Source organism: Leuresthes tenuis, unplaced genomic scaffold, assembly GCF_036924035.1.
Source record: "Leuresthes tenuis unplaced genomic scaffold, fLeuTen1.0.hap1 SCAF_1, whole genome shotgun sequence".
NCBI classification, from domain to species: Eukaryota; Metazoa; Chordata; class Actinopteri; order Atheriniformes; family Atherinopsidae; genus Leuresthes; species Leuresthes tenuis.
The window spans coordinates 9,432,264-9,459,758 of NW_027325355.1; the positions used below are offsets into that span (position 1 = coordinate 9,432,264).

Here is a 27,495-nt window from a genome sequence, read left to right on the forward strand (position 1 = left end):
TATATGAATGAGCCAATCAGACTGAAGTCATGGAGCCAAACATCAGATCCATGTTGGACACACTGACAATCCACTGGTCTACAAAGTGCAGCATGGAGATGACTGTGAACAGAATAGATGGAAAAGTAGTTGTTGTACATGTACAGACCATAAATATGGAGTCCAGCTGTGTTTGATGCTGCTGGGCAGACTGACCACTGGGAACCTCTGAGCTCTGCTGGTCCACTCTGTGGAGGAATCATGAAGAATGAGCTCACATTCTGTCTCTCCACACAGAGACAAACACAAGGTAATGGTCCTATCAGTTATATTGTTGATTACAACTCTGTCAAAGATTGTTCTCACTGCTATTAACAGTGAAATATAATTTCTGTCTGTATTTCAGTGGAGCTTGGTTTAGCTGGAGTTGGTTTATCAGAAAAATTCTCAAAATCAATCTGATGCAACACTTTGTTATGATTTAAATAATCTTTCTTACCTCTGTGCTACCTGTTGGTATCCATATCTGTCAGATATGGGAGGATTCTTCATGGAGAACCAGCTGGGTTCAGCACTCTCCAGCTTCCTCCTGGTTAAAAAACAGATTATAATCTTCACTGCACCCAGAACAGTCAGTAGGTATGTTTACTTCATATATCTGAACAAGAAAACACCCAATCCTGTTTAAAACTCAGAAGGTGATCAACTCAAAATGCCACATACTGAATTTAATCTAAACCATTTAAACTAAATATGTGGAACTAAAACTAAATAACAAATTTAAAACAACACCTAGGACAGTATATGAACATAAACAATAAGCAAAGATCACAAACCCTCCATCTTGCTTTTGTAAAGTGAAAGAAGAAGAGATCATTTCTATTGTAACAAACTACGTCCTACATCCATCAAACACACATGTTCACATCCATAGACGCCATTCAGTGGGTCCTTGGGCCCGGAGCACCCACGGAGTTCCCGAGTACCCACATGTGCCAGGCAGCCAACACTTGTCATCGATTTGCTAATGACCACTCCACTACCTATTAACACATTGCATTGTGATGTCAGATAAACTGCCAAAAAGGCTGGACGGCAACTTGCTGTTAAAGGGGAACTCTGGTATTTTTAGACCTAGACCTTATTTCTGGCATGAAATACGTTTATCTACTCATCGAGAACAGTTTGGCGAAAGTCGGCGTCCTTCGGAAGATATTTAGATTCCTTGAGATCTGCGTATATCCATATAACGGGAGAGAACGGGACTGCACTGTTAGCTCATAGCTGCTGTGTTGTTGTTATTGGCGGCTATCGGGGGCTTATAGAGGGCTTTCTACACACTCTGGAATGACGTAATCGACGCCGTCGCTGCAGCACAGGTTATTTACTCCGTGTTCTGTGACAGTCGGCTAACTTTACATGTAGTTTGCTACTGATAGTTTTGTGCAACAAGGCAGGATATTTATCAGATTTTGATGACGTGGACGACAACTTTGAGTAAGATGGACATCCTTACTGGAATGAATGAGCTGTGCTGCAGCGGCGGGCGTCGATGACAGTAGATCAGACCGCCACTCTAATTCCTGCAGCACAATTTCCATTTAGGATTGTGAGGAAGGGCTTTAAATATCTTGGAATTGACATCAACCCTACCTTCTCCTCCCCCTTCATCAAGATTTTTTTTCTTGATATTTTATTTGAGAAATGTAAAAAAGACAAAAAATGATGATTCCATAGTGGGCCGAATTAATATTATTAAAAAGATCGTGTTTCCCAAGTTCATTTACTTTTTTCAAAACATTCCAATTCTGATTAAAAAAAACTTTAAAAAATGTTTTTTCAAAATAACATTTTATCCTTTATTTGGAATGGTAAACCACATAGAATTTAAAGAGGTGCCCTTCACAGGCCCAAGAAGCTTGCTGGTCTGGCCGTACCCAACTTTACTTATTACTACAGGGCATGCAATATAAAAGCTATGTTAAACTTGATTGAAAGAGAGGTGCAAATGGAAAATACACGCTCAACCTTGGTTCTGTATTATGTGCCCCCCCCCCACAAACCAATTTTACTCTAACCCTGTGGTGTATCACTCAATGGGAATTTGGTCACTTTGGCATTTCAAATTGAAGACATCTGTGCATTCTGCTATCAAGAATAATTCTAACTTCCCACCCTCTCTCTCTGACTCTACCCTTGGAGTTTGGTGTTCAAAGGGCATTAAATCGATCTCTAAGCTATATGTGGATGGCAAATTTGGTTAATTTGCGCAACTCTCTCAATTATTTGACTTACCAAAGTCTCACTTTTTCAGATACCTCCAGCTCAGACACTTTGTCCAGAAAAGCATGAATTCCTTTCCAGACTTTCCAATGGACAATGCAATCGATCATATTCTCTCATTATCCCCATATTGCAAAGGTCTGATTTCTATTCTTTACAACAATATATGTGAAATCATTCCTCACTAATTGCAAGATGTTAGGAGACTATGAGAAAACGACCTTGGACAGAAAATGACAGTGACCGATGGGAGACAATGCTTAGGTTAATACATTCGTCTTGTTCTGGTCCTGTCCTGAACTTGGCACTTTTTGGACCAACAGTTTTAATGACTATAGTAAGATGTTTCAAAAAGATATTGCTCCCAATGGATTTACCCCTGAAACTCGCTCCCTTAAAGGCAAAGCTCGCATAGTCGCAGCATTCACTTCTCTGATTGCAAGACGCCTCATTCTTCTTCTCATTCTTTTTAAAATATATTTATATATCTTTTTTCTTTTGTTTGTTCTGTATTTTATTTTTTCCTTTTCCGTTTGTTTTTCTCGTACATATTCTTTTTCGCTTATCCTTGATGAAGCATCGTTGTGCTGTATTACTCTCCGTCTGTAATCCTGGGTTGGACAACCCTAATGGACAGTTACTCTTGCGAAGATCTAGACTCTTAAGGGGACAAGCGGGGATGGTTGGGAGGGTTTGGGAGGGGGGTAGATTACGTACTTTTGACGATTGTAGTTATTTGACTTATGCAGCTGTTTTATTCTTATGAATACTCACACTTTCAATACATGTTGCAAACAAATGCATGGTTGTTTTAATGGAAAAAAATCAATAAAAAATTGTTGGAACTAAAATACATTTCTAACACTTTTTTGCAAAGTTGACTTGATGCGAGTATCTTCAGGTTTATCTGCTAATGATGTTTGAACATAGTTAAATTGGTACCAAGAAGCAGATCAGTTGTCGCTAAAGTTAGCTATCAAAGTTTACTTTAACTGATAGGAGGAGCTGTTTTCAGACAGAGAAAGCTGTAAAAAGGGATCAAAAATACATATTTTGAAGGGTTTTGCTTCAAAGAATTTTCTTTCTTTGCTAATCAAGAAAAGCTTGAAGAATGGTGATTCAATCATTTTTCTCAGGGAATGTAGAAATTAATGCAAAACAGAGCTGTGCTTACAGATAACATATGTTGGATTAGAAACGTTTGGAAATGGTTCACTTACATTTTATACGAACAACAAAAACAGAAAATAGACATAAAGAAACAAAAAAAAGGTTTGAATAAATTCTACCACAAAACAAAGTTGTTTTAATAAATACTGTGAGATGAAAATATAATTACAGACTCGTGGACCAAGTTGTTAGCAAATGTGAATAAAAGATCACAGCATCTACTGCTACGGACTGAAGAAAAGTTCATTTCCAGCACAATGGAGAAAAGGATGTGAAACAGAGCTGAGCTCACATTAAACACATGTTGGAATAAAAACTGTTCAAACTGACTCTGCTACATTTTACTCTGTTACAACATTTACACTCAGCTCACCTGTTAAAGGATGGATGTTGGTCTGATTTGAAGTCAAGAATAATATCCTTTGACTCGTTGCTCTTAAAGGACAGACAGCTGGGTTCAGGTTCAGAGCTCTGATGGATCCTGAGAGAAAAACATTTGTTCTATTAAAACTCTCAAATTTCCTGAAATTCAACCACAATAAAGACACTTTGTTTTAATAAAGACAGACCAAAAATATAATTTAAGGATTAAAACATCAAAGATCTGAACCATTGGGTGGTCGGTGGCGTAGTGGGTTAAGCAGGTGCCCCACATACAGAGGCTATAGTCCTCACTGCAGTCAGCCCCGGTTACCCTTCTCTCTGCCCTGTTTCCTGTCTCTCTCCACTATCCTAGCAATAAAGTCATAAAAACCCCCCCCCCAAAAAAATTAATTAAAAAAAAAAATCTGAAGCATTATAACCAATTCATTTGAAACCAATAATGTCTTCCTTTGACCAGTGACTCTTCCAGGACACACAGCTGTAATCAGCTCCGAGACAGAAAAATACTTTTATTAAAACAGACATGTTCAGGAAAAGTCTCTTTCCCCGTTTCATCAAACTCAGAAATACATGACTGAAAAAACAGGATACTTTCAATATATTAGACTCCCAGTAACAACCCATAAATATTGTTTCCATGGAGACTCATCTCTTAATAAGGGGAGCAGCCAATGAGGTAAATCCTTTTACAGCCCTGATAAGAGATCCAGATCAGTCTCCATGTGAGAATCCTCCAAAGATCCTCCTTTAAATCTCTGACCACAGGAAGTGATCAGCAGCTCTCCTGCAAGTATTTAATGGAGCATCTCTCATTCCCATCAGGAATGCCACAACAGAGGAAATCCAGAGACTAGGGACAGACAGGAAGAACTAAATGGATGAATAAACAGCTAATATGCAGGGTTTGTGTTCCAAAGACATGTCAGCTTCAAACTAAATCATGGAGCAGCATCCCAGTCATTATCTGGGAGGGTCGTAAAGAACTCTTGAGGAGCTCAGAACCCCAGAATAGCTTTTTCTACATTGATGTTACACCACCAGATCAGAGGAGGAAACATCTTCTCTGAAGGCGATGACTTCATTTGCTCTTTCCTCCTGGTGATCTCCCACCTATTCCTTCTTTCTAAGGTTCATTCCTGCTTTCAGTGTTCTGATGTTCATCACACACCACCCTTCTGAAATGGATCTTCCACAGTAATACCATGACACTGAGTTACGTTTCTAGCTCCTCATAAATGTAGATTTATGTTCCCCTGTGTGTTGGGTGTTTCTCATAGTTCCCTCCCACTTGATCTATGAAGGTACGATCATTAATAACATTTCCCTTTAGAAATTCATTAATTATTGCTTACTGCTACAGACCAAAGAACAGTGAACTTCCAGAGCAACATGGACTCTTTCCTTCTTCAACATGGACTCTGTCACAACATTTACACTCAACTAACCTGTTAAAGGATGGATGTTGGTCTGATTTGAAGTCAGTATAACGACCCATTGACCAGTCGCTCTTATAGGACACACAGCTGGGTTCAGGTTCAGGTTCAGGTTCTGGTTCAGGTTCAGGTTCAGGTTCAGGTTGGTTCCTGGGAATAAAGGTGGTTTGGTGATGTGAGTGCTGAGCTCTGACATGGAGAAGAGTCATGGACAGTTAGAGATGGTCATCTCACCTCTGAGCTTTGCTCTGGCTCTCATGTTCCCCACACAGAGTGGTTTTAGTGTCCTCACACTGATCCATGCTGCTGAATTCACATCAGCTCACACACACTTTCTACCTTCATCTGCAGAGGAAACACAAATCATTCATCTGCACATCAACTCAAATCCTCCTCTCCATCATTTTGGCTGTAAAAAGATCAGCTGCTGTACCTCCATCAGTCCGCTAGATGGAGGCATGGAGCTACCACCCAGCACACTCATGATGATGATGGACCATTACTGACATGAAACAGGAGGGAGATCATCTGATTTAACGTCTGAACCAGAAACTGACTAATATGCTGTTAATAACAGAACCTTCTACCCTGGGAAGGTTCCATCTTTGTCTATAGGTTCCATCTTATGTTTAAAAGTAAAAATAAAAAGTCTCTGATAAAAACTTGAATGAAACGTTTTAACTTTTAGTTGAATTCAACAAACAAAAAGAAACAAAGGTGAAGGATTATTACTCACATATAAGGGAAAGGAAAAAGCTGAATGAAACATCACAAACTGACCCATAAAGTAGACAGAACATCTGAATCTACTTCATTTCATCATTAGACAATATTAGTGGATTATATGTTCCATCAGAGCTGCACACAGCTTCATAACTGACTACAGTCAGACACATTTTAACTGACATTCATGTTATTTTATTCTGAAAGGTGACACAGGAAGCAGCAGGAACCTGCTGGGTCTGACTGTAATGGAGGAGCTGACGGTTTCATTCTATGAAGATCAGTTCTTCATGTAGAAAAAAAAACATCATCAGCTGATCATCGTGTTGTTTGAGTTCATCAATAATCTGATAATCATGCAGATTTGTCTTAAAACTCAAAAGTGATCAAAGTTTGTTCTGAAATAAGAAGTGAACATGTTCCCCAAACATTACAGAGCAGAAACAAACAGCTTACAGGTTACAGACAAAGTTATTTCAGACAAATTTCATACTTATAGTTTGTTCAAACTATAGAAAGACTTCAGTCTGACACAGGTGAGCTGCTTTATGGAATTATCAGGAGCTTCACCCCTGGTAGGATGAGCACAGGTAGGGGGAGGGGATCCCAATAAGAACAGGTTTTACAGGATCACTCAGGTGAGAAAGACACAAAACAACTGAGTGAAACAAAACACAGCTGAATATTTCACACACAACATGCAGCCATTTTATTAAATGGTTCAATTAAATTCAAAAGTAATTTCTAAAAAGACAATAAATATGATATTTCTGTGTGTAAAGTCATCCTCAGCTCAAACAACTTTTCCAGCCCGTAAATTTGAATAACTGAGGAATTACGAAAACGTTCCTAATCCAGGTTTACCTTCAGCTGAACAGCAGCAACAAGTCTCTGAAGGTCACAATAAGTTTCTGTGATGCCTTAACAAGCGTTTCTGTGAAGAGATGCAGAGCAATAAAAGATTCACTGATCTCCTCTGAAATGGAAGAAATGTAAAGTTGAAACATGAAAATTGTTGAGGAAAGCTAAAGTTCTTTAAGTAGAGTAAATGTAGCTTATTGCTTCCAACACATGAAGTTACAGAACCAGACAAACACTGAGAAACTGAGCCAGATGCTGTGCTAACAGCCAGAATTCAGCACACTGTGGGCTGGGCTTACAGTGGATTCTCTTTGCTCAGGTAAAAGCTACAAATCCTAGAAAAGCTCAGATAAAGTTCTGCAGTGACTGTATCTGCCAATCAACAAGCCAGTGTTGTTCTGAAATATGATTCTTTGCTAAGTCTGACCCTCTTTGGTCTGTAGTTAACCTATTACAGCACTGTCAGATGCATTCAGCTGGACTTCTGCTCAGTGGGTGTTACAGGGGGATAAATCCTTCACAAAGACTTTCCACAACCTAAGAATCTGTTAAAAAGCAAGATCAGATCGTGCCAACCAACAACGGCACTTCCGGTGGCAACATGAGCTGCCACAGCCGTTGCTTCGACAGCGGGGTGAAATTGGTTTTATATTCGACATTCGCCTATTTTTCCCAAGTTGTAACTATAACTGTGTAGTTCCACACCTTTTATTATCAAGGAAAGCTTTTAATTTTCTTTCAAAAAGGTTTTAATGAATTTGAATTAATTCGAATTCAAGGCTTTTATTTTGTAATAACTCTCTTGTTTTTATAGATATCAACACCAAACCACTTCTGATGTGTTCATGAACTCATTGCGTAGTTCCCACATCCTTTATTTTTATTATTTATTTTTTCAGGCCCCCGAGCGACACCGGCAAGCGATCTTCCAAACGCCACATTTCCCATTCGAAGGGGATTTAATATTAATATTTCATATTAATATCAAGAACAAATCAGAAGTGGTTTGGTGTTAATATGTCGAAAAACCAGTAAGTTATTAAAAATAGAATAAAATATGCACCCTGAGTACATCTTCTACCTAAAAGGGTTTTTTTCTGGAAACTAAACGGCTGTGAAAGCTTTATAGTGAGTTCACAAACACATCAGAAGTGGTTTGGTGTTCATTGCATGAATCTCTAGTGAGAAAAAAAAGACGTTGCACTTTTTTGACGGTCTCTAAGCGCTCAGGCTGAATTAGGGCACTGAGAAGGATATTCAGCGGTTACTCTGAACTTTCGCCAGACTTCGTTACAGTTGGTAAAGCCTGTGAAATGTTACTATTAGCTTCGTGTACAAAATAATACCACCCTGAGGGTAATTGGTGCGGTTTTCGTGATGCAATTACAGTTACTGCGCCGGAAAATGGGCGAATGTCGAATATAAAACCAATTTCACCCCACCCGCAGCCTGCTGCCGCTGTCTGTGGAACGCTGATTAGCCGCAAACGGGTTATCAGTATAGTTCTTAACTGGCACACTGTGGCGGTTCAGGTTGCCACCCGAAAGGCTGTTTTTAACTGTCACTACCTCGATTTGAGCTGCTGCTGTCTCAGCTCAGGCCGCTTTCAGAGGCTCAGACAGCGGGAGAGCAGAGACTCATCTCCGCCTCAGGAACAGGCTGATTCAGGCAGGAAGAAATGCCGTCGATCGTCAGAAATGGGAGCTATACAGTAACAACGACTCCGTGTTTAAGCCTTGACCCTCATTCTAGTCTGCTGCTGCTCTTATTCCACATATTGTTCTCACACAGTAACACAAAATGGTGGACTTGTTGTACTTGTCCCGTCGCTGGTCCCACAGTTACAGTTTTACACAGACAGCAGTGAATCAACAGAAAGGACCATGTGGTAGATTGTGTTTGTTTCTACTTGAACTAAGCTGCCAACAGCAGATATTATAGTCAAACATTAAAAATAGTTTCCGTTACCTTCAATTTCAAGAGAATTTCACGGAGCAAATAATCTGCGTCACAAAAAGCTGGAAGTTTAGTGGAAAGTGAAACTAAACTCTTACAGACACACCCAGAGAGGCGTTTTGTCTGAAATGAACATCCTAACCAGTTCAGTTTAAAGTTTAACTCTGTTTAACTATGGAGGGGAAATGTTAACATCTGGATGACTGATGGACTTTACACAGCTGTGAAACTGTTCAACTGTAAAACATGTTTCTAGAAAAAGTTTCCCGTTAGACCCACTTTACATTTCCATCTCTTTATTGTTCTGTCTCTTCATCTTTAGCTCTCAATGTCAATTCCTCGAATTAATGAAAAAAGTATAAACGCACAGTTAGTATTAAAAATGAGTGCTTACCTCCAGCTTTATTATTCTATCAAAATAATATCAAGATCATATATCAATATCAATATCATTCAATCAGACTTTATTTATATCGCACTTTTCATACAAGAAAAATGTAGCACAAAGTGCTTTACAAGATAAAAGCAAATAAAACAAAATGAAACCCAAGGCCATATTATACACCAACATACATATGCACACACACACACACACACACATATATACACACACACATACACACGTCACATATACTGGAACACAGATAACTGAAGCAGTGAGGAAACACCAGAGACTGAGTAAAACCAGATAAAGCAAAGGAGCTAAAAAATAAGTAACACAAATAAATAAATAGAAGACTAAAAACATTTAAAAAATAAAATAAGAAATAACAAAATGAGAAATAAATAAATAAACATAGAAATGAAAAGATGTTAATAATTTTTTTTAAAAAAAGATCAAATCAAACCAGAATAAAAAATTTGCACTACCACAAAGACATCAACAACTAAAACTCTACAATAAATACGCTAAATATACAAACAGACAGAAAATTAAAGCATATGACTAAAAGGATAGGATATAATAAAACTATGAATAAATTAACCAAAAGCCAGGCTAAAAAGGTGGGTCTTAAGCTTGCTTTTAAAAATGTCCACACTTGCAGCTGCTCTCAGGTCTTCAGGAAGGCTGTTCCACAGGCGTGACACAGAGGAGTGAAGGTCAGATGTGGAAAGAAGAGCACCTCCAAGTCTGCTATCTGATACTGATATCAGTGAAAATGGGCTTCTTCTTCTACTGTTTGATGATGTGCTCAGTAATTTCAGTGATACATCCCTCAGCTTCAGTCTTGGTTGGGTTGGGTTTACTTTCTCTCACAGCCTGCTGTGTTTTCCACTGACTGATTTCATCTGAGTTATGAAGCAAAAACAGGAAACCATGAAAAGATCTGGATATAACTGATGTGTGTGTGTGTCCCGTTACTTTAGAAAGCCTAAACTGATAAAGGTTAATATGGTGACAATGTGTTCTGATAGTGTTGTTTGAGTTTTATAAACTCTGAGGTGTCAAACAGAAGCTGTGAACATTACAAGTGTCACTGCTGCCGTTCTTCCAGAATCACACCCGCTGCACCGGCTTCAGGAACCAGTAGGAACTTTGTCCGTCTCTGACGTCATCTGTAATAGCAAATGGGAGAGCAGCTGAGAGTCTGGAACAAGCCCCGCCCCCTCACTGTCTGCTAAATGAAGCGAGCCGTCCCCTCCAATATTGGACACACGCTTCGACTCCTGTCCGTCGCCGAAGAACTCAGTAGCTTAGTCCAGCGAGTATTGTTCTGCAACTGGGAAAAATGTCTTCTGTGGCAGCCGTGAAGTCGTTACGCTGAGCTGCTCCGGAACAGCTTGCAGTATGGGCAGGTCGACAGCGGAGTCAGGGCCACAGGACAAGACTGGTGGGACAGGCTTCCGCCAGCCGCCGGAAAGGTTGAAGCTCATGATGGAGCCTGTCTGGCTGACAGGACACGTGCAGATGCCACTGGACATTCTTGTAGCAGGTCGCTGGAACAAGTTATCAGTTTGTTTCAACCCTTTACTAATAAAACTACCTCAAAGCTTAAAGTGCTGTTTCCTAAATACACACACCACGAACTTCCTTTTCTTCAGAGGTGACACTTTTCTTTGCAGGACTTCTTTTGAATCAGTACAGTGTGTCCATGGAAAGCTGCTTTAACATTTACTGTATGAACTGCTTCACATAAATACCTCCAATGTCATTCCTTATGGTCAAAATTACAGTCATACTAATCTGAACCGCAGGTGCAGTTTTCCACAATAACATTCCTTATACTACGGAGGCCTGGAGATGATCCTGCACAAGCTGAGCATCCTCGGAATGAGGAGTCCCAGCTGCAGCACAGACCTGGGATTGTTCTTTTTCCAACAGGTTGGTGGGTTCTTCATAACTTTGGTCACTGCTAAAAGTAATGGTATACGTGTAGAAATCCTCAGGCAAATCGTGGTCGACCATCAGGAGCAAGTAGATGGTGTTCTGGTTTGACTCATTTTGTCTTTGTCTTTAAACACTTGTCAAAATGACCTTTTAAGACAGTAAGTAAGCGTTGTTTTTAAGTGCTTGTCAAAATTACTATTTAAGATAATAATAGTAATTAAGCATTGTTCTTTGAGGCGATGTGAAAAACGTTTGCTGTGACTTTCAAATCTGCTTCAAAAACTGAACGTGTTTCTTCAGATAAACTCCTGACGAACTGTGAAAAAGGGGTGAAAACATCTGGCCTATAGAAACTTTGGGTCCTTTGACACATTTGCATTGTGATGTCAAACAAAATCAGAGATGACATCAATTGTGATGTCACCATCAGTGATGACATCACAACTTTGTGATAAGAGTAAGAAAGAGCAACGGCGCTCTGTTCTCAGTCACCATCTTGTGTGCTGTTTTGCTCTCTTGTTCAGTTTCATGATGACATTTTTAAACTTTTTTTCTGTGAAATCTCAAAATATGCATTAATTGTATGTTCTGATACTCACGACTGCTTTCTTCATGCCTCCACTGGAAAATTGGACCTTATTCTGTGATAATCTGCAGGATTGAAGGCTTCTGTTCTGTCTCTCTTCTGGTCTGTGGTTCCAACCACAGATTCTGGATGGAATTGACGTCTAGATCATGTCTTACTTTGATCTTTCCCTGACAAATGGAGATAGAAATGATGATGATCCTGCTCTGTATAACTAAATTAATCACATGTATGCAGATCTGTAGAGTCAGTGGAGAGTTCATGTAAAGCGATGGAAAAGAAGAAAGTACAACCTTCATTTCTATGTCATTATGTACACAATCATTAAAAATCATCTGATATGCTGCAGAGGCAATTATCAGGAAATTAAAGGTTGTTGAAAAAAGATGGTCATATGAAACAGGGCAGTGAAGAAATGCTATGATTCTGTGCCACATGTCAGAACAAGATCAAGGACATGATGAAGACAGTGAGTAGGTCTAACACAGAGTTAAAGGTCATATTTAGGCTTTAGTCATTTTCAGCACCTGATTAGTAAACCTGGTTGGAGGATAGCTGCTGCTTTCCCTCAGCCTGTGGTTCAAGGAATGTAAAAAGATGAGCAGCTGGCTTTCTGTAAGATTCATTTAACCACCATGATTATCACCAATCAAGTCATTTTTAACAGAGACTTAGACAAGAGGCATTGATTATTTGATATGAAAAAAAACCCACATTCATGAATTTGTTCTGTTAAAGTTGAAGTCTTCATGTTTTTCAGATTCCCATTACTTGTCTCTTTTGTGTTGTTTCTTTTTTTAATTTAATCTGGGTGGTCATGGAACAGATACATGCTGTGTTCAAACTGTTTACTTGATCATGATGTAGTCCTCTATAATATATTGTTGGAATGAAACTTGTTAATTAAATGTGTGCATGGGAGCACCTTTGGTGAAGACACCACATTTGTTGTGTTTTCTTTCTCTTGATGGTCAAAATAAAGCTATATATATTATATTTATATATATATTATATATGTGAGTGGATTTTATAACTGTAAATGCAATTGGCTACAGTGTGGCAAAAGCAATTTATTGAAATTTAAGTGATATATGTGTTCAAATACAAATCACAAGTCAAAACAGCGCTAACTTTAGCTGAATTCTAAAAGGTATAACTGGTGAAATGGAGTCGTTTTGGAGCCGGAAGAGTCGGCTCTTCTTGGTGAGCTGAGCCAAATGATCTGGCTCACCAAAAGGAGCCGAAATTCCTATCACTTATTGTTAGGAATACTGCTTCTTCTTCTTCTTCTGTGATTTTTACTGGCAGCTGGCATCCTTGACGTTGCATATGACGCCATCTACTGAACTTAACTTCTTTCTAATTCTTCTTTCCTATATTCTTTGAATTACCCCAGTTGACACCAGGAATCTCATAATTATTTTCTTCCCTTCTTTAGATTTCCCAGATTCTACTATGTTTCTAAAAAATTACATTCTCTTATTCCTGCCTTCTGCAGCCCTATCTTCATCCTTTCCCTCTCCCTTCCATACCAAGGACATGCTATCATCACATGTTCCACTGTCTCCCTCTGCCCACAGCTACACTGCCCAGTTGGATGTTTCCCCATTTTCTTAAGTGTATTATTCAGTTTAATATGTCCTATTCTTATCCTGCTCATAATTACTTGTTCTGTTCTGTCCATAACACCCTGCCTCTCCTGCTACACTTTGTCATTTATATAAATGTCTTCCTTTTTCCTGATTCTTCCAATATTGATTCCACTGTTTGTTTATTTCTTTCCAGACTAAACTTTTCCCTTCTGTTTTTGATCATTTTACTTTCATTTCCACCTCCTCTTTCTTTACTGCCTCCTCAGCAGCTTTGTCTGCTTTTTCATTTCCTTTTATTCCTAAATGAGCTGGTACCCACATGAACACTATTTCCCTCCCCTGTTGCGTTAACCTGGATGTTTTTAATTGTATTTCATATCAAATTTCATGTTGCATGTTTCTGCTGTTCCGTTTTTAAAACTTAAGAGTGCCACCTGCAGCCTGCTCATTCATCATCTTTAACCCTGTATGGCCATCATGTGACCTTGCTGCTGCTGCCTCGCCTGCAGAGGAAACTGTGAGACCATCACTGATCAGCATCAACACCTGAACTCATTCAGCTCTGATTCTTCACAATGTGGAGAAATGTTCCCAAATGTGAAGCTCTCAGTTTAAAGAAGGAGCCTCCTAATTTTTTGTGTGTTCAGTAACTTTTCTGCCAACAGTCAGAGAGTAAAAAGCTCTGTTTCCTCTTTATTTAGTCTTGTTGGCAGTCTTTAGACCACAGTTCCACATGTGTGCTGCTCAGTGTTGAATCTTCACTCTTTTTATTCAGTTTCACATGCTGTGCTGTTAAATATCTGCCATCACGGAGCTTTGATCATCAGCATCAGATCTACCAGAGAAACTGTTGGACATGGAAACACATTTTTCATCTGGGAGAGGCAATGACTTCAATAATTCCTGTTCTGGAGGAGCAGACAGGGATAATAAAGTGGAAATCACTGAATAAAGAGTCTCATTGTTGTCTGTAATGACAAAGTTCAAATCCAACTGAACCGTTTGTGACGCACTGATCTGTTACTGGATCTGAACTTCCTCTCTGGGTGTTTCCTCTCGGTTTAGTTTCACTTCCCATCCTTTTGCTCAGCTGATTTTCTCCGTGGGAAGCGCCATCTGAAGATAATTCAGCTGTTTTTAATGTGTGACTCGTTAACATCAGCTGTGGGCAGCTTAGTTCTAGCAGAAATCTGCGCTCCAAACTTCACGGCACCGGACTCACAGCTGGAACCGAGAAGTCGGGACGAAGGAGGCAGCGGCTCGGCCTGTCCGTCATGTTGTCACTTCTGGTGTCAGTAAGTCCTGAACGAAGCTGTTAAACTTTAAACTTCACATAAATTTCTGTCTACAATAGTTCGACTGCTCATATCTGGACAGAATTGTTCTGAAGAGGCTGTAGATTCATTAATACCTGGATGATGGGCAGCACTGAAATAATGGCGCATGTTAGTGGAAAGATTAATGATATGACAGCGATACATTTCTCAACAATGCAGATCTCATCAAAACAACCAGTGCAGAATAGGGTTTATTAATGGTTGAACTATGGGATGTGTATTTGTTAGCTTTTATAGGTGAAACAGACGGAGGCTTGCATTTGGTTTCTATGAGTCATGAGCAGTGGCGGTTACAGACCAAATTTATCAGTGTTTTTTCATGGAGGAACATAACAAAAAAAGATATTCAGTGAATTTATTTGAAGCACAAACAAAATGAAAGACTTCACATACTGTACAGAATAAACCTTTAAATAGCAGCTTGGCTGGAAGCTGTGTGTCCTGTCCCCCGTTAATGTGGTCGGAAATGTCCTCAAACTGGGCTGCACTCGTGGATCATCCGTGCACCTGCTGATATCTGAAAAGACATGAATTTAGAGTAAACATGAGGGTGGAACAACATTAAGAACAATATTAATTGATCAGACATCTGAGCCGCCAAACTGCAGCAGTTTTCATCCAGGACCTCGTGAAGAGCCATCGGCATGAAAAAAAGCAGTGAAATGGCCCTTTATGCCCATTCCTTTAATTCGTGAATGGGAAGCAAACTCTGGCGTCGCTGACGTCAGCAGAAATTATTTTAATGTTTGATCCACACAGTTTGACTCGGAGACGTCTGTTGGACATGAAACACACCTTAAAGACAGCAGCTCTGTGCACAGCGTCTTTTTCTTCTACTCCAACTGTCCGGTGTAAATGATGGGCTGTTCATGGATGATCTGAGGCCTGCAAAGCTTCTCTTTAGTTTACTGACTGTGTGGCACTTGGGGGCAAACGATGCTTCCTGGGTGAGAACATCTATAATGTGTTGAGCCTGTTGGAGCCTGTTGGAGATGGATGCACTTGCTCTGTAGTTACTGTACGAGCTGTTTGGCTCAAGACATGAACTTATCATCCCATCTGCCCAGAGACTCAGCCCAACTTCCAAGCCTGCCAGCTTTGCATATTTACCTCCCCTTCTGTGAGAGATCTTGCTTGGTTTCCACATATCAAATGTCAGATTTAACATGTAGTTACAAGACAGAGATTGTTGATGGTCTTATTATTCTCTTATCTGGTAACATGCAACCAAACCTGGTCCTGAGCTGCAGTGTATCCAGACACCATCTGACTTTAAATCCTCGTCTGCTCCTAAAATTGTTCATCTTAATGTGTGCAGCTTGTTCTCCAGGATGGACGAGGTCAGGATTTGGGTTAAATCAACAGATGCAGGCATGGTTGTAATTTCTGAAACCTGGCTGACCAAATCTGTTCCTGATGAAGATATGATCAGAACTGGATAAAGTGTTTATGGTGGCGGTGTCCAAGGAAGCATTACAGTCTTTAAAGCATCTTCTGTCCAGTCCTGTCCTGAATTATAGTCGGCTTGTCTGAGCTGCTGATTTGAATTGGGACTGGCTTAAAACAACTTGAGATGATAATAAATGGATCTGTGATTCCATTCATCTTACCCACTCAGCCACATCTTAAAAGTCCTGACAGGTCCTCCTGGACTATCTCCCCACAGCTGGCAGATATTATTGATGAGCATAACCTGGCCGTTCAGAAGATTTGTGGCTTTCTGTTCCAGATGTACAGACTGAACCGGGTCAAAGGGCTTTTGTCCTCTCTGCTCCTTTTACATGGAATATGTTGCAGAAAGACTGAAAATGAACTGAACTGCTTTTAAATCCAAACTGAGAGTTCTTGAGGCCGACTCCACTGCATGCACTTGTTTTTTGCTTTTGTTTGTGCTTCAGCTGTGTGCTTTTGGACCTGTGTTCTGTATTTATTGCTGCTTATCTTGGCCAGGACTCCCTGAAAGAGTTCCACAGACTTTATAGATGAAGGACTTCTGCTTTACTGGAACATTTCCGTGTTGAGCTGCTTTATGCTTGGACTCCATTTCAGAGGAGCTCACTTATTTCTTACTGCTCTGCAGTTTTCCACAGCTGCTTCAGACCATTAAAATCAATGACTGACATGTTCACGTGCACAGTGTGATGAAGTTCATCTCACTGAGCTCATGTGTGTTTTCACAGAGCAGGACTTTAACTTTCAGTTTTACTCTGAGAATGTGAAGCTGACATCATGCAGCGGTTTGGTTAGACGCCATGTTGTATTCCTGCTTCCTCTGAGGTTCTTCTGTGTGAACAGACCCTGAATTCTAACTTGTGGATCATGTTTCTACGCTCAGACTGTGAGATCAGCCTCTAACATCTCATCCTTAAAGCTGAATGCTGAACATATGTGTCCACTGTTAAAACAACACATTTCTGATGAGTTTATTACTGAAACACGTTTTTATTATCAGAGCATAAGATCCACTGACACATGGAGAGGAGGATTTGAGTTGATGTGCAGATGAATGATTTGTGTTTCCTCTGCAGATGAAGGTAGAAAGTGTGTGTGAGCTGATGTGAATTCAGCAGCATGGATCAGTGTGAGGACACTAAAACCACTCTGTGTGGGGAACATGAGAGCCAGAGCAAAGCTCAGAGGTGAGATGACCATCTCTAACTGTCCATGACTCTTCTCCATGTCAGAGCTCAGCACTCACATCACCAAACCACCTTTATTCACAGGAACCAACCTGAACCAGAACCAGAACCAGAACCTGAACCTGATCCTGAACCTGAACCCAGCTGTGTGTCCATTAAGAGCGACCAGTCAAAGGAGTTCTTAACTCATTTCCAACATGATGTTCCATCAGCCCAACAGTGAGTATCTGTCAGTATTCAGTGGAGGCTGCATCATGTTTCAGATGATAACCAGTTTTCAGCTGAATAACTTGAGACTTGGATCAGTTCCTGATGTCTCTGATGACGCCATGGTGCAGCTGTCGTTTGTCTCTTAAAGAGCAGAATGAATCTGATCACACAAACAGTAAAGACTGGGTCAGAGTACCATACTGAAAGCTCAGAGCTGAAGTCTTCCTGTTTTCTCTCAGGTAAAATTACATCCAGCTTCCAGTTTCACACACCTGCTGACGTCTGCCTGCAGAGTGGCAGAGCTGCCACAAGGGGAGCTGTAACATTGTTCCACAGCAGCCACACTGACTCTCTGACAGGCCGCCTCACTGCAGACTCAAACACTATCACTGAATACTTTAGTTTGAAGAAAACAAGTGTTTTTCTGTCAGGATCCAGCAGAGACTCAGACCTGGATCTGAACCCAGCTGTGTGTCCATGAAGAGTGACCGGTCGATGGATCCTCCTCTTGTCTTCAAATCAGACCAACATCCATCCGTTCAGAGGTGAGCTGAGTGTAAATGTTGTAACAGAGTAAAATGTAGCAGAGTCAGTTTGATCAGTTTTTATTCCAACATGTGTTTAATGTGAGCTCAGCTCTGTTTCACATCCATTTCTATGTTCATATGTGAAGCGGTGTGTGTTGGATGTTTTCCACAAACACAGCAGTCACAGAGGAAAGAATGGATGTTGGAGGAGGTGTTTCTGAGTGTCTGTAGGACACCAGCTGGTCCAGCAGGTGCCACTTTGTGCTTTGGCTCTAATACAGTGTAGGAAGTGTGAAGCAGCTGACTTCTAAAGTAAAGTCAGGTCTGTTTTAGGTGGTTGAAATATAGACAAACAAACATGGTTTTGAATATCTTATAAGATTTTCAAAAATATCCTTTCAAATGTTTTGCCATTAAATGCCTTTTTTGTTTTGTAAATTATTTTGTGTTCTTTAGGAAGAAGCTGGAAAAACCAGGCTCACCTGAACCTAAATCCAGCTCCGAGTCCCAGAAGACTGACCGATCTATAAAACATTCTCCAGGGAAAAGGCACCACCCAGATGTTCAAAGGTACTGGAATAGTTTAGAGATGACAGACAGAAACTAAAGTATTTCATTTATTTTTTACATCTTCAGTACAACTTGCCTGACAGATAAAGTTCTCTCAGTGACGAGTCTGTTTTAAACATCTATCTGTCTAACACTGGGAAGATACCAGTTCAACCAGTCTGATCCAAGCACACACTGGCTCTGGCTGCCTTGCTCCAGGGCACTTCAGCAGGGAGGGAAAGCTTTCTGAAGGGGTTGCTGAGAGCTGTTGGATCCAACCAAAGTGAGCTGAAAGCTCCAAGCAGCTGCAGACTGAGCTGTTGATTCTCAGTGGGATCAGCAGGACTAGTAAAGCTTTCCCACTGCAGGGAGTCCTCTGATTCACTGTTCACATCCACACATCACTTCATGGAGCTTTACCTTGTGTTTGTCTCTGTGTGGACAGACAGAATGTGAGCTCATTCTTCATGATTCCTCCACAGAGTGGACCAGCAGAGCTCAGAGGTTCCCAGTGGTCAGTCTGCCCAGCAGCATCAAACACAGCTGGACTCCATATTTATGGTCTGTACATGTACAACAACTACTTTTCCATCTATTCTGTTCACAGTCATCTCCATGCTGCACTTTGTAGACCAGTGGATTGTCAGTGTGTCCAACATGGATCTGATGTTTGGCTCCATGATTTCAGTCTGATTGGCTCATTCATATAGTATTCTGTTCCAGCTGCTGGAGGACAACATGGTCACTTTTGTGAAGGAGGAGCTGAAGAAGATCCAGAAAGTTCTGAGTCCAGATTACCCAGAATGCTTAGAGAGTCAGAGGGAGGATGAGGATGAAGAGCAGAGGAGCAGCAGAGAGGCTTTAGTGAAGATCACAGTTCACTTCCTGAGGAGAATGAAGCAGGAGGAGCTGGCTGACCTTCTGCAGAGCAGTAAGAGGATTTCTCTAAAGATTTAACCTGATGGATAAATGACACATTTACTGATGTCTCAACATGCAGAACAACACATGTTCAAATTCTCAGATAAATCAAAAGTTTGAAGATTTTCTGTGTATTGTATTGTCTGATCTTATTTGTCGTGTTTATTTAGAACTTTTTGACCCAGTTTTCCGACATAAATCTGCTCTGAAGAAGAAGTTCCAGTGTGTGTTTGAGGGGATTTCTAAAGCAGGAAACCCAACCCCTCTGAATCAGATCTACACAGAGCTCTACATGACAGAGGGAGGGACTGGAGAGGTCAATGATGAACATGAGATCAGACAGATTGAAACAGCATCCAGGAAAGCAGACAGAGCAGAAACAACCATCAGACAAGAAGACATCTTTAAACTCCCACCTGGAAGAGATGAACCAATCAGAACAGTGATGACAAAGGGAGTGGCTGGCATTGGGAAAACAGTCTTAACACAGAAGTTCACTCTGGACTGGGCTGAAGGCAAAGCCAACCAGGACATCCAGTTCATGTTTCCATTCACTTTCAGAGAGCTGAATGTGCTGAAAGAGAAAAAGTTCAGCTTGGTGGAACTTGTTCATCACTTCTTTACTGAAACCAAAGAAGCAGGAATCTGCAGCTTTGAAGAGTTCCAGGTTGTGTTCATCTTTGACGGTCTGGATGAGTGTCGACTTCCTCTGGACTTCCACAACAAGGAGCCCCTGACTGATGTTACAGAGTCCACCTCAGTGGATGTGCTGCTGACAAACCTCATCAGGGGGAAACTGCTTCCCTCTGCTCGCCTCTGGATAACCACACGACCTGCAGCAGCCAATCAGATCCCCCCTGACTGTGTTGGCATGGTGACAGAGGTCAGAGGGTTCACTGACCCACAGAAGGAGGAGTACTTCAGGAAGAGATTCAGAGATAAGAAGCAGGCCAGCAGCATCATCTCCCACATCCAGACATCACGAAGCCTCCACATCATGTGCCACATCCCAGTCTTCTGCTGGATCACTGCTACAGTTCTGGAGGATGTGTTGAAAACCAGAGAGGGAGGAGAGCTGCCCAAGACTCTGACTGAGATGTACATCCACTTCCTGGTGGTTCAGGCCAAAGTGAAGAAGGTCAAGTATGATGGAGGAGCTGAGACAGATCCACACTGGAGTCCAGAGAGCAGGAAGATGATTGAGTCTCTGGGAAAACTGGCTTTTGAGCAGCTGCAGAAAGGAAACCTGATCTTCTATGAATCAGACCTGACAGAGTGTGGCATCGATATCTCAGCAGCCTCAGTGTACTCAGGAGTGTTCACACAGATCTTTATAGAGGAGAGAGGGCTGTACCAGGAGAAGGTGTTCTGCTTCATCCATCTGAGTGTTCAGGAGTTTCTGGCTGCTCTTCATGTCCATCTGACCTTCATCAGCTCTGGAGTCAACCTGATGGAAGAACAATCAAAGTCTCAGAAGTCTAAAACACTAAAAGAGACTCTCTTCTACCAGAGTGCTGTGAACAAGGCCTTACAGAGTCCAAATGGACACCTGGACCTGTTCCTCCGCTTCCTCCTGGGTCTTTCACTGCAGACCAATCAGAGTCTCCTACGAGGCCTGCTGACACAGACAGGAAGTAGCTCACAGACCAATCAGGAAACAGTCGATTACATCAAGAAGAAGATCAGTGAGAGTCTGTCTGCAGAGAGAAGCATCAATCTGTTCCACTGTCTGAATGAACTGAATGATCGTTCTCTAGTGGAGCAGATCCAACAGTCCCTGAGTTCAGGAAGTCTCTCCACAGATAAACTGTCTCCTGCTCAGTGGTCAGCTCTGGTCTTCATCTTACTGTCATCAGGAAAAGATCTGGATGTGTTTGACCTGAAGAAATACTCTGCTTCAGAGGAGGCTCTTCTGAGGCTGTTGCCAGTGGTCAAAGCCTCAAACAAAGCTCTGTAAGTACGGATATGTATGAATATACTGCTGTTGTTTTTATAGGAGAGAAAATCACAGAACACTACTTATCTGGAGAAAAAAACAGATAAAAGGATAAATATGAGGAAGTTGAACATGAGTCTTTGGTTGATTTGATTCCAGCTGATTTCAGCTTTGACTGTTGGGAGGAGTTATCAGAACAGACACAATCACTTTGGAGGCAAAGATGAGAGGCTGAACAACTCCTACTCCTCTGCTTCACCCAGAAGCTGATTGGTCATGTGATCAGTCATGTGACTAACCTCTTCTATTCATTTGTTTTAGAAAAAAGCTTAAAAAGCCTTCAGAGAGCAGAAAAAATCTTTTGGTGACATTCAGGAAGTTGTTTTCTGTTTCCATAAAGCTTTTCAAAGTCACTGCTTTAAAACATCATGTGATGCCAAGATTAGGACATAAATTAACAAGTTATCATGAAAAACTGCTTTGATTTGTTAACATAATGAGATAATTAACTACTGATCAAGAATCAACAATCTTTATTTGTCACATGCAGCTGAACACCAGCAGTGAAATGTACATTACAACAAGCTCAACTGTGCAAGGCAGCAAAATGAGAATAAAACAGTAACAATTAATTTGACAAAAATGAAAATATACAAAGTAAACCTGTGAGTAGGAGTGGGGTCTTCCTGGCTCCGGTGCTGGACCCCCTGGTGTGGACCTCCTGCAGGGTGGCAGTGCTGACCTCACTCTGTGGAGAGCTCTTCACATCACATTGATGTTGGTCTCTGCAGATCAGCTGCAGTAAAATTACATAAAACAGAGCAAAGTCACATATTACAGAATAATTTTTAATGTAATCTTTAAATGTAAGTATAATAATAATTATTAATACATACAATTGAAAAGTCCAAACTGTGGACTGGAAACTCTCAGGTGAGGCTGTTTTCATGCTGGAGCAGAGTGGGATGAGTTCATGTCGTCAAAGTTAATGTTACAAAAGAAGACAGTTAAAATGTGTAAATGAATTAAATTAAAAATAGTTAGTTTATCCCAAAATGAAATTATATAAGAGGGTGAAATATTCAACACAGTGTGAGAATAATTCTCCAAACACATTTCAATTCAGGATCCGTTCCTTATTCCATTAAAACGAAGCTCAGTATTTACTGATGGATCCTGTAACTGAAGTCTGTCTGCAGAACATATTTGATAAGTTCCACATGTCCAGTTTCCACAGAGAGGACACTCTACAGTCTGATGAAGAGTGAAGTGATGAAGCTGAAGGTTAACCTGTCACAGATCTAACAGCAGAGTGATAGATGGCATCCAGAGTGTCAGAGTAGAGACTGATGGATGCATATAGATCAACATTTCCTCCTCCACTCTGTATCCACACAATGTAGAAAAACTGCCTCATTTCTGTACAAAAACTCAGTTTTACACATGTCACTTAAATCAGATTCATGAGTTTAACAGTGAGTCTGTCATCTGTCCAAATATTACAAAAACATTTATTTATAAAGTCAGAAAAAGTTCCATCCACAGTTACAGATTATCTGCATTTGAAACAAGTTCCACATTTAAAAAAAGCTCTTTGAAGACAACAAGATGCAGTTTTTAAGTGTCCAGGCTTATAGTTTGAGCTCTATAACAGAGGACTGTGTCATCAGCATAAAGGTGGACACGACCATCAGGTCAGTGTGAAACTCTGTCAGTTATATACATGGTGAACAGGACAGGACCTGAGAGGGGCTCAGTTTAGAGTCACCCAACACTTCACATTGAGATCTATCCGAGACATTATGGAACCATCTACAGGCTGTTTGGTCCAAGTCAGAGGATCCAAGCTGCTTCTGGGATCCACCAAGAGCACTGCATCATGCTGATCCCCACTGAAGTGTTGCATTACAGATATATGCCAGGAGGTCTGAGATAAAAGAAACTGTGAGTTGAAGAAATGATGGATCAGCTTGTATTATCAGAACCTGTAAAATCATAAGCAGGTGTTGTCATCATATGCAAAGTATTTAGACAGATGAACACATTTGTGAAGCTGTTATTGTCCCGACAATAACATGAGCTGCTGTCAGCTCCAGTACCTGTATCTCCACTTCACCTGGTTCTCCTCTCAAACAACTGTGAAATAATGACATAATGAGATTACATCACTGAGATGATTGCATTATCACAAAGGGAATCATGTGCTGATAAATGTTAGACTTTGTTCCTGGTTGACAGCTCTGAAGTCAGCCCCACCATCAATCTGATGGGATTAGTTCCTAAGGTTTGTTCCCCATGAAACCCTCTGCTGTTTGAATCAGATTCTGAGACTGTCTCTGATAAGCTGCAGTTCCAAGGTGGAAAGACTCAGCCACCATGTGGACTCCTTGTTTCACTCATGATGTGTCTTTGAGCATTAAAAACCACCGCATGGACATGATCACAGGCTTATAAACCTGGTGGTCAGCATTAGAGGTGATTAATTTTGATCCCAGCTGTTCTTCTTCTCTGTAATTGTCTCTTCAGGCTGAGTGACTGTAACCTCTCAGATGAATGCAGCTCTGTCCTCAGCTCTCAGCTCCCAGTCCTCCAGTCTGACAGAACTGGACCTGAGTAACAACGACCTGCAGGATTCAGGGGTGAAGCAGGTGTCTGCTGGACTGAAGAATCCAAACTGCAGACTGGAAACACTCAGGTCAGGATTCATCAAACTGTTTTTATAAACAGCTTAACAGAACACCTGTGGATGGTCTTTGTATGATTGTTACAGCAGCTTTAGGCCTCTGACAGCACAGGAACTTACCTGAACCTGGAACCTGATCCTGATAGAACGTGGAAATTATTTTTTGGGTCATTTGGTCAGTTTCCTTTTCGGCTGCATTTCCATCCAATAATTAATGTGAAGATTCATACAAAGTTATTTGAGTGAGTTGTCTTCCTGAGCCCAACTGATGGGCGGGGCAAACAAGTTGTCAACAAGTGTTGTACCTTGTTCCATCTAACTTAACTTAACTTATATGCATGACATCACATTCCCTTTCAGTCGATTCACTTGCTACAACACATATTAGCGATGCCTCGGTACTCTGTAAAATATTGAACTGTTCGGTCTGCTGTGCACGGGACAATACACCCTTATGGACTGCGGGTTTTCGGTTTTGCAATTCTTTTTGTGCTGATGCTGTCATGCCTCCACCCACGCACCCCCTGTCAGTCACACTGTTGTAACTGGAGGCGGGTTCAAGGTGCAGCTCGTACACAGCAGCGGACAAAAAGAAAACAAAGAGGCATGGCCAGCATTAGGAGGAGTTGAGAGCAGTGGTGGACTAGCCATCGGGAGCACCAGGACATTTCCCGGTGGCCTAGCCGCCGAACTGGCCCGCTCAGCGATTGCCGATAGCCGGTGGGCCATCTAGTGGGGGCTGGTCTCTGGCCTGGACGGCTGGGCTAACAAGAGTCTAACAGCGGAGTAATGTTCCTTAGTAAGAGTATATTACATTGCACTGAGAGGGCAGCGTTTGTATGCTTCCACTAATGGTGCGTTGAAGTTATACATGAATGTCGGAATTTCTGAGCTTCAATCAGAATTTTAATTTTACCATTTGAAAGTGTAACCAGTAGTAACTGTTAACTTGAAAGAAAAGTGTTATATTATTCAGTACACCCGTGCTACTGGTATGTTTACAGTTTTTTAGGGCAAGCAAAATAAAGAGAGAATTTTGGGAGAAAAAAAAAGTACGCAAGTAAGTCTTTATGCACAAAACACATACCAAAAATTAACCAAAACCAAGAGAAAAGAAAAAGAAACGGAACAAAAATAGAAAGAGGCAAACAATGAAAAACCAGAAAACCAGCTGCTACACCTGTAAAAACAAAACAGGAGACAATCCACGGCCTCTGTGGGGAATCCAGCCTTAGAGCCACCAGCAGCACATGAAAGCAGACAAGCAGAGAAAAACCAAATAAACAAACAAAAACAAAACACGAATAGCAGCAATCACATTCAACACAACTGCGGATATAGATGACCTCAAAACCACAGGATAACACATCAACTGCTTAGCGAGCATGCAACTAGGCTAGTGAATGTGTGTATGTGTGTGAATGAACCTGCAATAGACATGGCACGTCCCACATCCCTGTGCTTAGTTATGAGTGTATAAGTGTATGGGGCCACAATCCACAACCCCCCCAGCAATCAGAAGCAGGCAGAGAGGGCCACAAGACCCAGGCCACCAGCAGCCCTCACAGAGCACAGAATCCGGGAAGCCCACCGCAGGGACAACTATGCATCCACCCAGAACACTGCAGGGGAAGTATGGGGATATAGACCGACGGAGAGAAGCTCCCCCGGAAAGGGAAGCCAGAGAGTGGCTGCAATAGGCACCCCCGTTTCCTGGGGGTCACAGATCCACCAGGGCCACAGATCCACCAGGTTCAGGACCCGTAGCAACCGTATTCGGGGAGCTACTGTGCACCTAGAAGGCACCCACCACATGCTGTCACACCAGTCGCAGCAGCCTGGGCCTGAGACCCACTATCACCCAGGCCCACCCACACAGGCACAGGCAGGGCACCCCCCGGGGCGCAAGGCAGCTCCCAGACACCAGGACCAAGGCCCAGCACCGCCACCCATGCCAGAGTGGCCCTAGTGCAGTTTGGTCTTTTCAAAAGGAGTGGCATAGAAACTTAAAAGCTGAAAATTTGCTAAAAAGCTAAATTTGAAGGCGTGATTAGAGGTGTCTTCTGCCAGGACATCCCATCCTACATTTGTTGTACCGAGTGAACCAATTGAAAGGAAACTACCATTAACAATATACATGTTTAATTTCATGTACATTTGATCTATAAATTCTATTCAACACATTACAATTCAGTGACAGTATAAGTTGTAAACATTAAGGATGAGACCTACGCACAGCCAGAACATTGGAAATACTTTAATGTCTTAATGTCTTGTCTTAATACAGCTCTGATCACGTAAAGCTTAAATGTAGACCTGGTTCTAATCAACTCTGAAACACTTCCACCAAAAATCTGATTATTTGGAAGCAAAGTTCAAAGTTTCACAAAGACATCTCTTTATTATAAGCCCAGACATAAAATGATGTGTGTTTGAACGCTGTAACAGTTTGATCCAAAGAACTGAAGCAGCAGAGGTAAATACATGGAGTGATACAGCTCCAACAGCCAGCACACGCTCCCACAGAATCAGACCAGTTTCTGGTGGACCATCACTTTTTGGAACAACACCGGTCCTCAACCCATCGCCCCGATGCTGTCCTTCTGCCACCTGATGTGTTGACTCGTTTATGATGCCACCATTTCTTTTTTACCTCTTCATGGTCCTTTGCTCAGACTTTACAGAGTTGATTCTTCTGTTTCTTTTTTCTATCCAGCAGCCTTTCCTCTGTTGGTGATTCCAGAACTAAGATCAGTAAATAAAACAGATTTAATTTTCTCTGCTTCACTGATGAGTGTCTCAGTTTCACATTTGTTAAATCAGCTTCTTCTTTCCTGCTGCTCTCACTGTGGTGCAGACCATATTTAAAAGGACTCAGTAGGGGAGTGTCTGCATGTATTTGTGGCTAAAATGGGAAATCAGGTTCATGCACGTGTGTGTAGTTTGATTCTGACTTAGATTTATGAAGACACAAAGTCAGTAATGTGAGAGAGTTCCAGTTTCTCTGAACATTTAATGATATTCAGCTTCAGTTTCAGAGCAGTTCTCTCAGAGTTTCTGTGTTGTTTTGTGTGTTTTCAGCCTGTCAGGCTGTCTGATCACAGAGGAAGGCTGTGCTTCTCTGGCTGAAGCTGTGACCTCCAACCCCTCCCATCTGAGAGAGCTGGACCTGAGCTACAACCATCCAGGAGACTCAGGAGTGAAGCTGCTGACGGCTGCACTGAAGGATCCACACAAACTCAGGTATGGAGAGGCCTGCTGCAGCCACACACAATGTCTGATAGAGGAGGAAGAGCTGGAAACATGTTCTCTGTCCTGCACTCAGCCCTGTGTTTTTGCTTCCTGCTGAGTGTTACATGAACAATCACACATGTAGGAGCCTTTTTCCTTTGCTCAC

General features: G+C 41.4%; 3 protein-coding genes and 1 long non-coding RNA gene across 4 annotated transcripts in view; 3 read left to right on the forward strand and 1 right to left on the reverse strand.

Annotated features, from left to right (window-relative positions):
• The window catches only part of LOC140291438 (uncharacterized), an 873,052-nt gene extending 867,306 nt beyond the window's left edge, over positions 1 to 5,746 (reverse strand). The window contains exon 1 of the mRNA XM_072379413.1: positions 5,582 to 5,746. The gene's annotated coding sequence lies outside the window, so the exon portion shown is untranslated. The remainder of the gene's footprint in view (positions 1 to 5,581) is intronic.
• Positions 1 to 27,495, forward strand: part of LOC140292462 (NLR family CARD domain-containing protein 3-like) — a 596,771-nt gene that overhangs the window by 27,349 nt on the left and 541,927 nt on the right. The window lies entirely within an intron of this gene.
• The window catches only part of LOC140291782 (NLR family CARD domain-containing protein 3-like), a 52,784-nt gene that overhangs the window by 22,880 nt on the left and 2,409 nt on the right, over positions 1 to 27,495 (forward strand). The window contains exon 5 of the mRNA XM_072379441.1: positions 27,180 to 27,341. Within this exon, the coding sequence (XP_072235542.1) occupies positions 27,180 to 27,341 (162 nt within the window). The remainder of the gene's footprint in view (positions 1 to 27,179; positions 27,342 to 27,495) is intronic.
• On the forward strand, positions 15,357 to 17,481 carry LOC140292693 (uncharacterized). Its single transcript, XR_011912592.1, has 3 exons — positions 15,357 to 15,410; positions 16,781 to 17,272; positions 17,357 to 17,481. It is a non-coding gene; the product is annotated as an uncharacterized lncRNA (long non-coding RNA).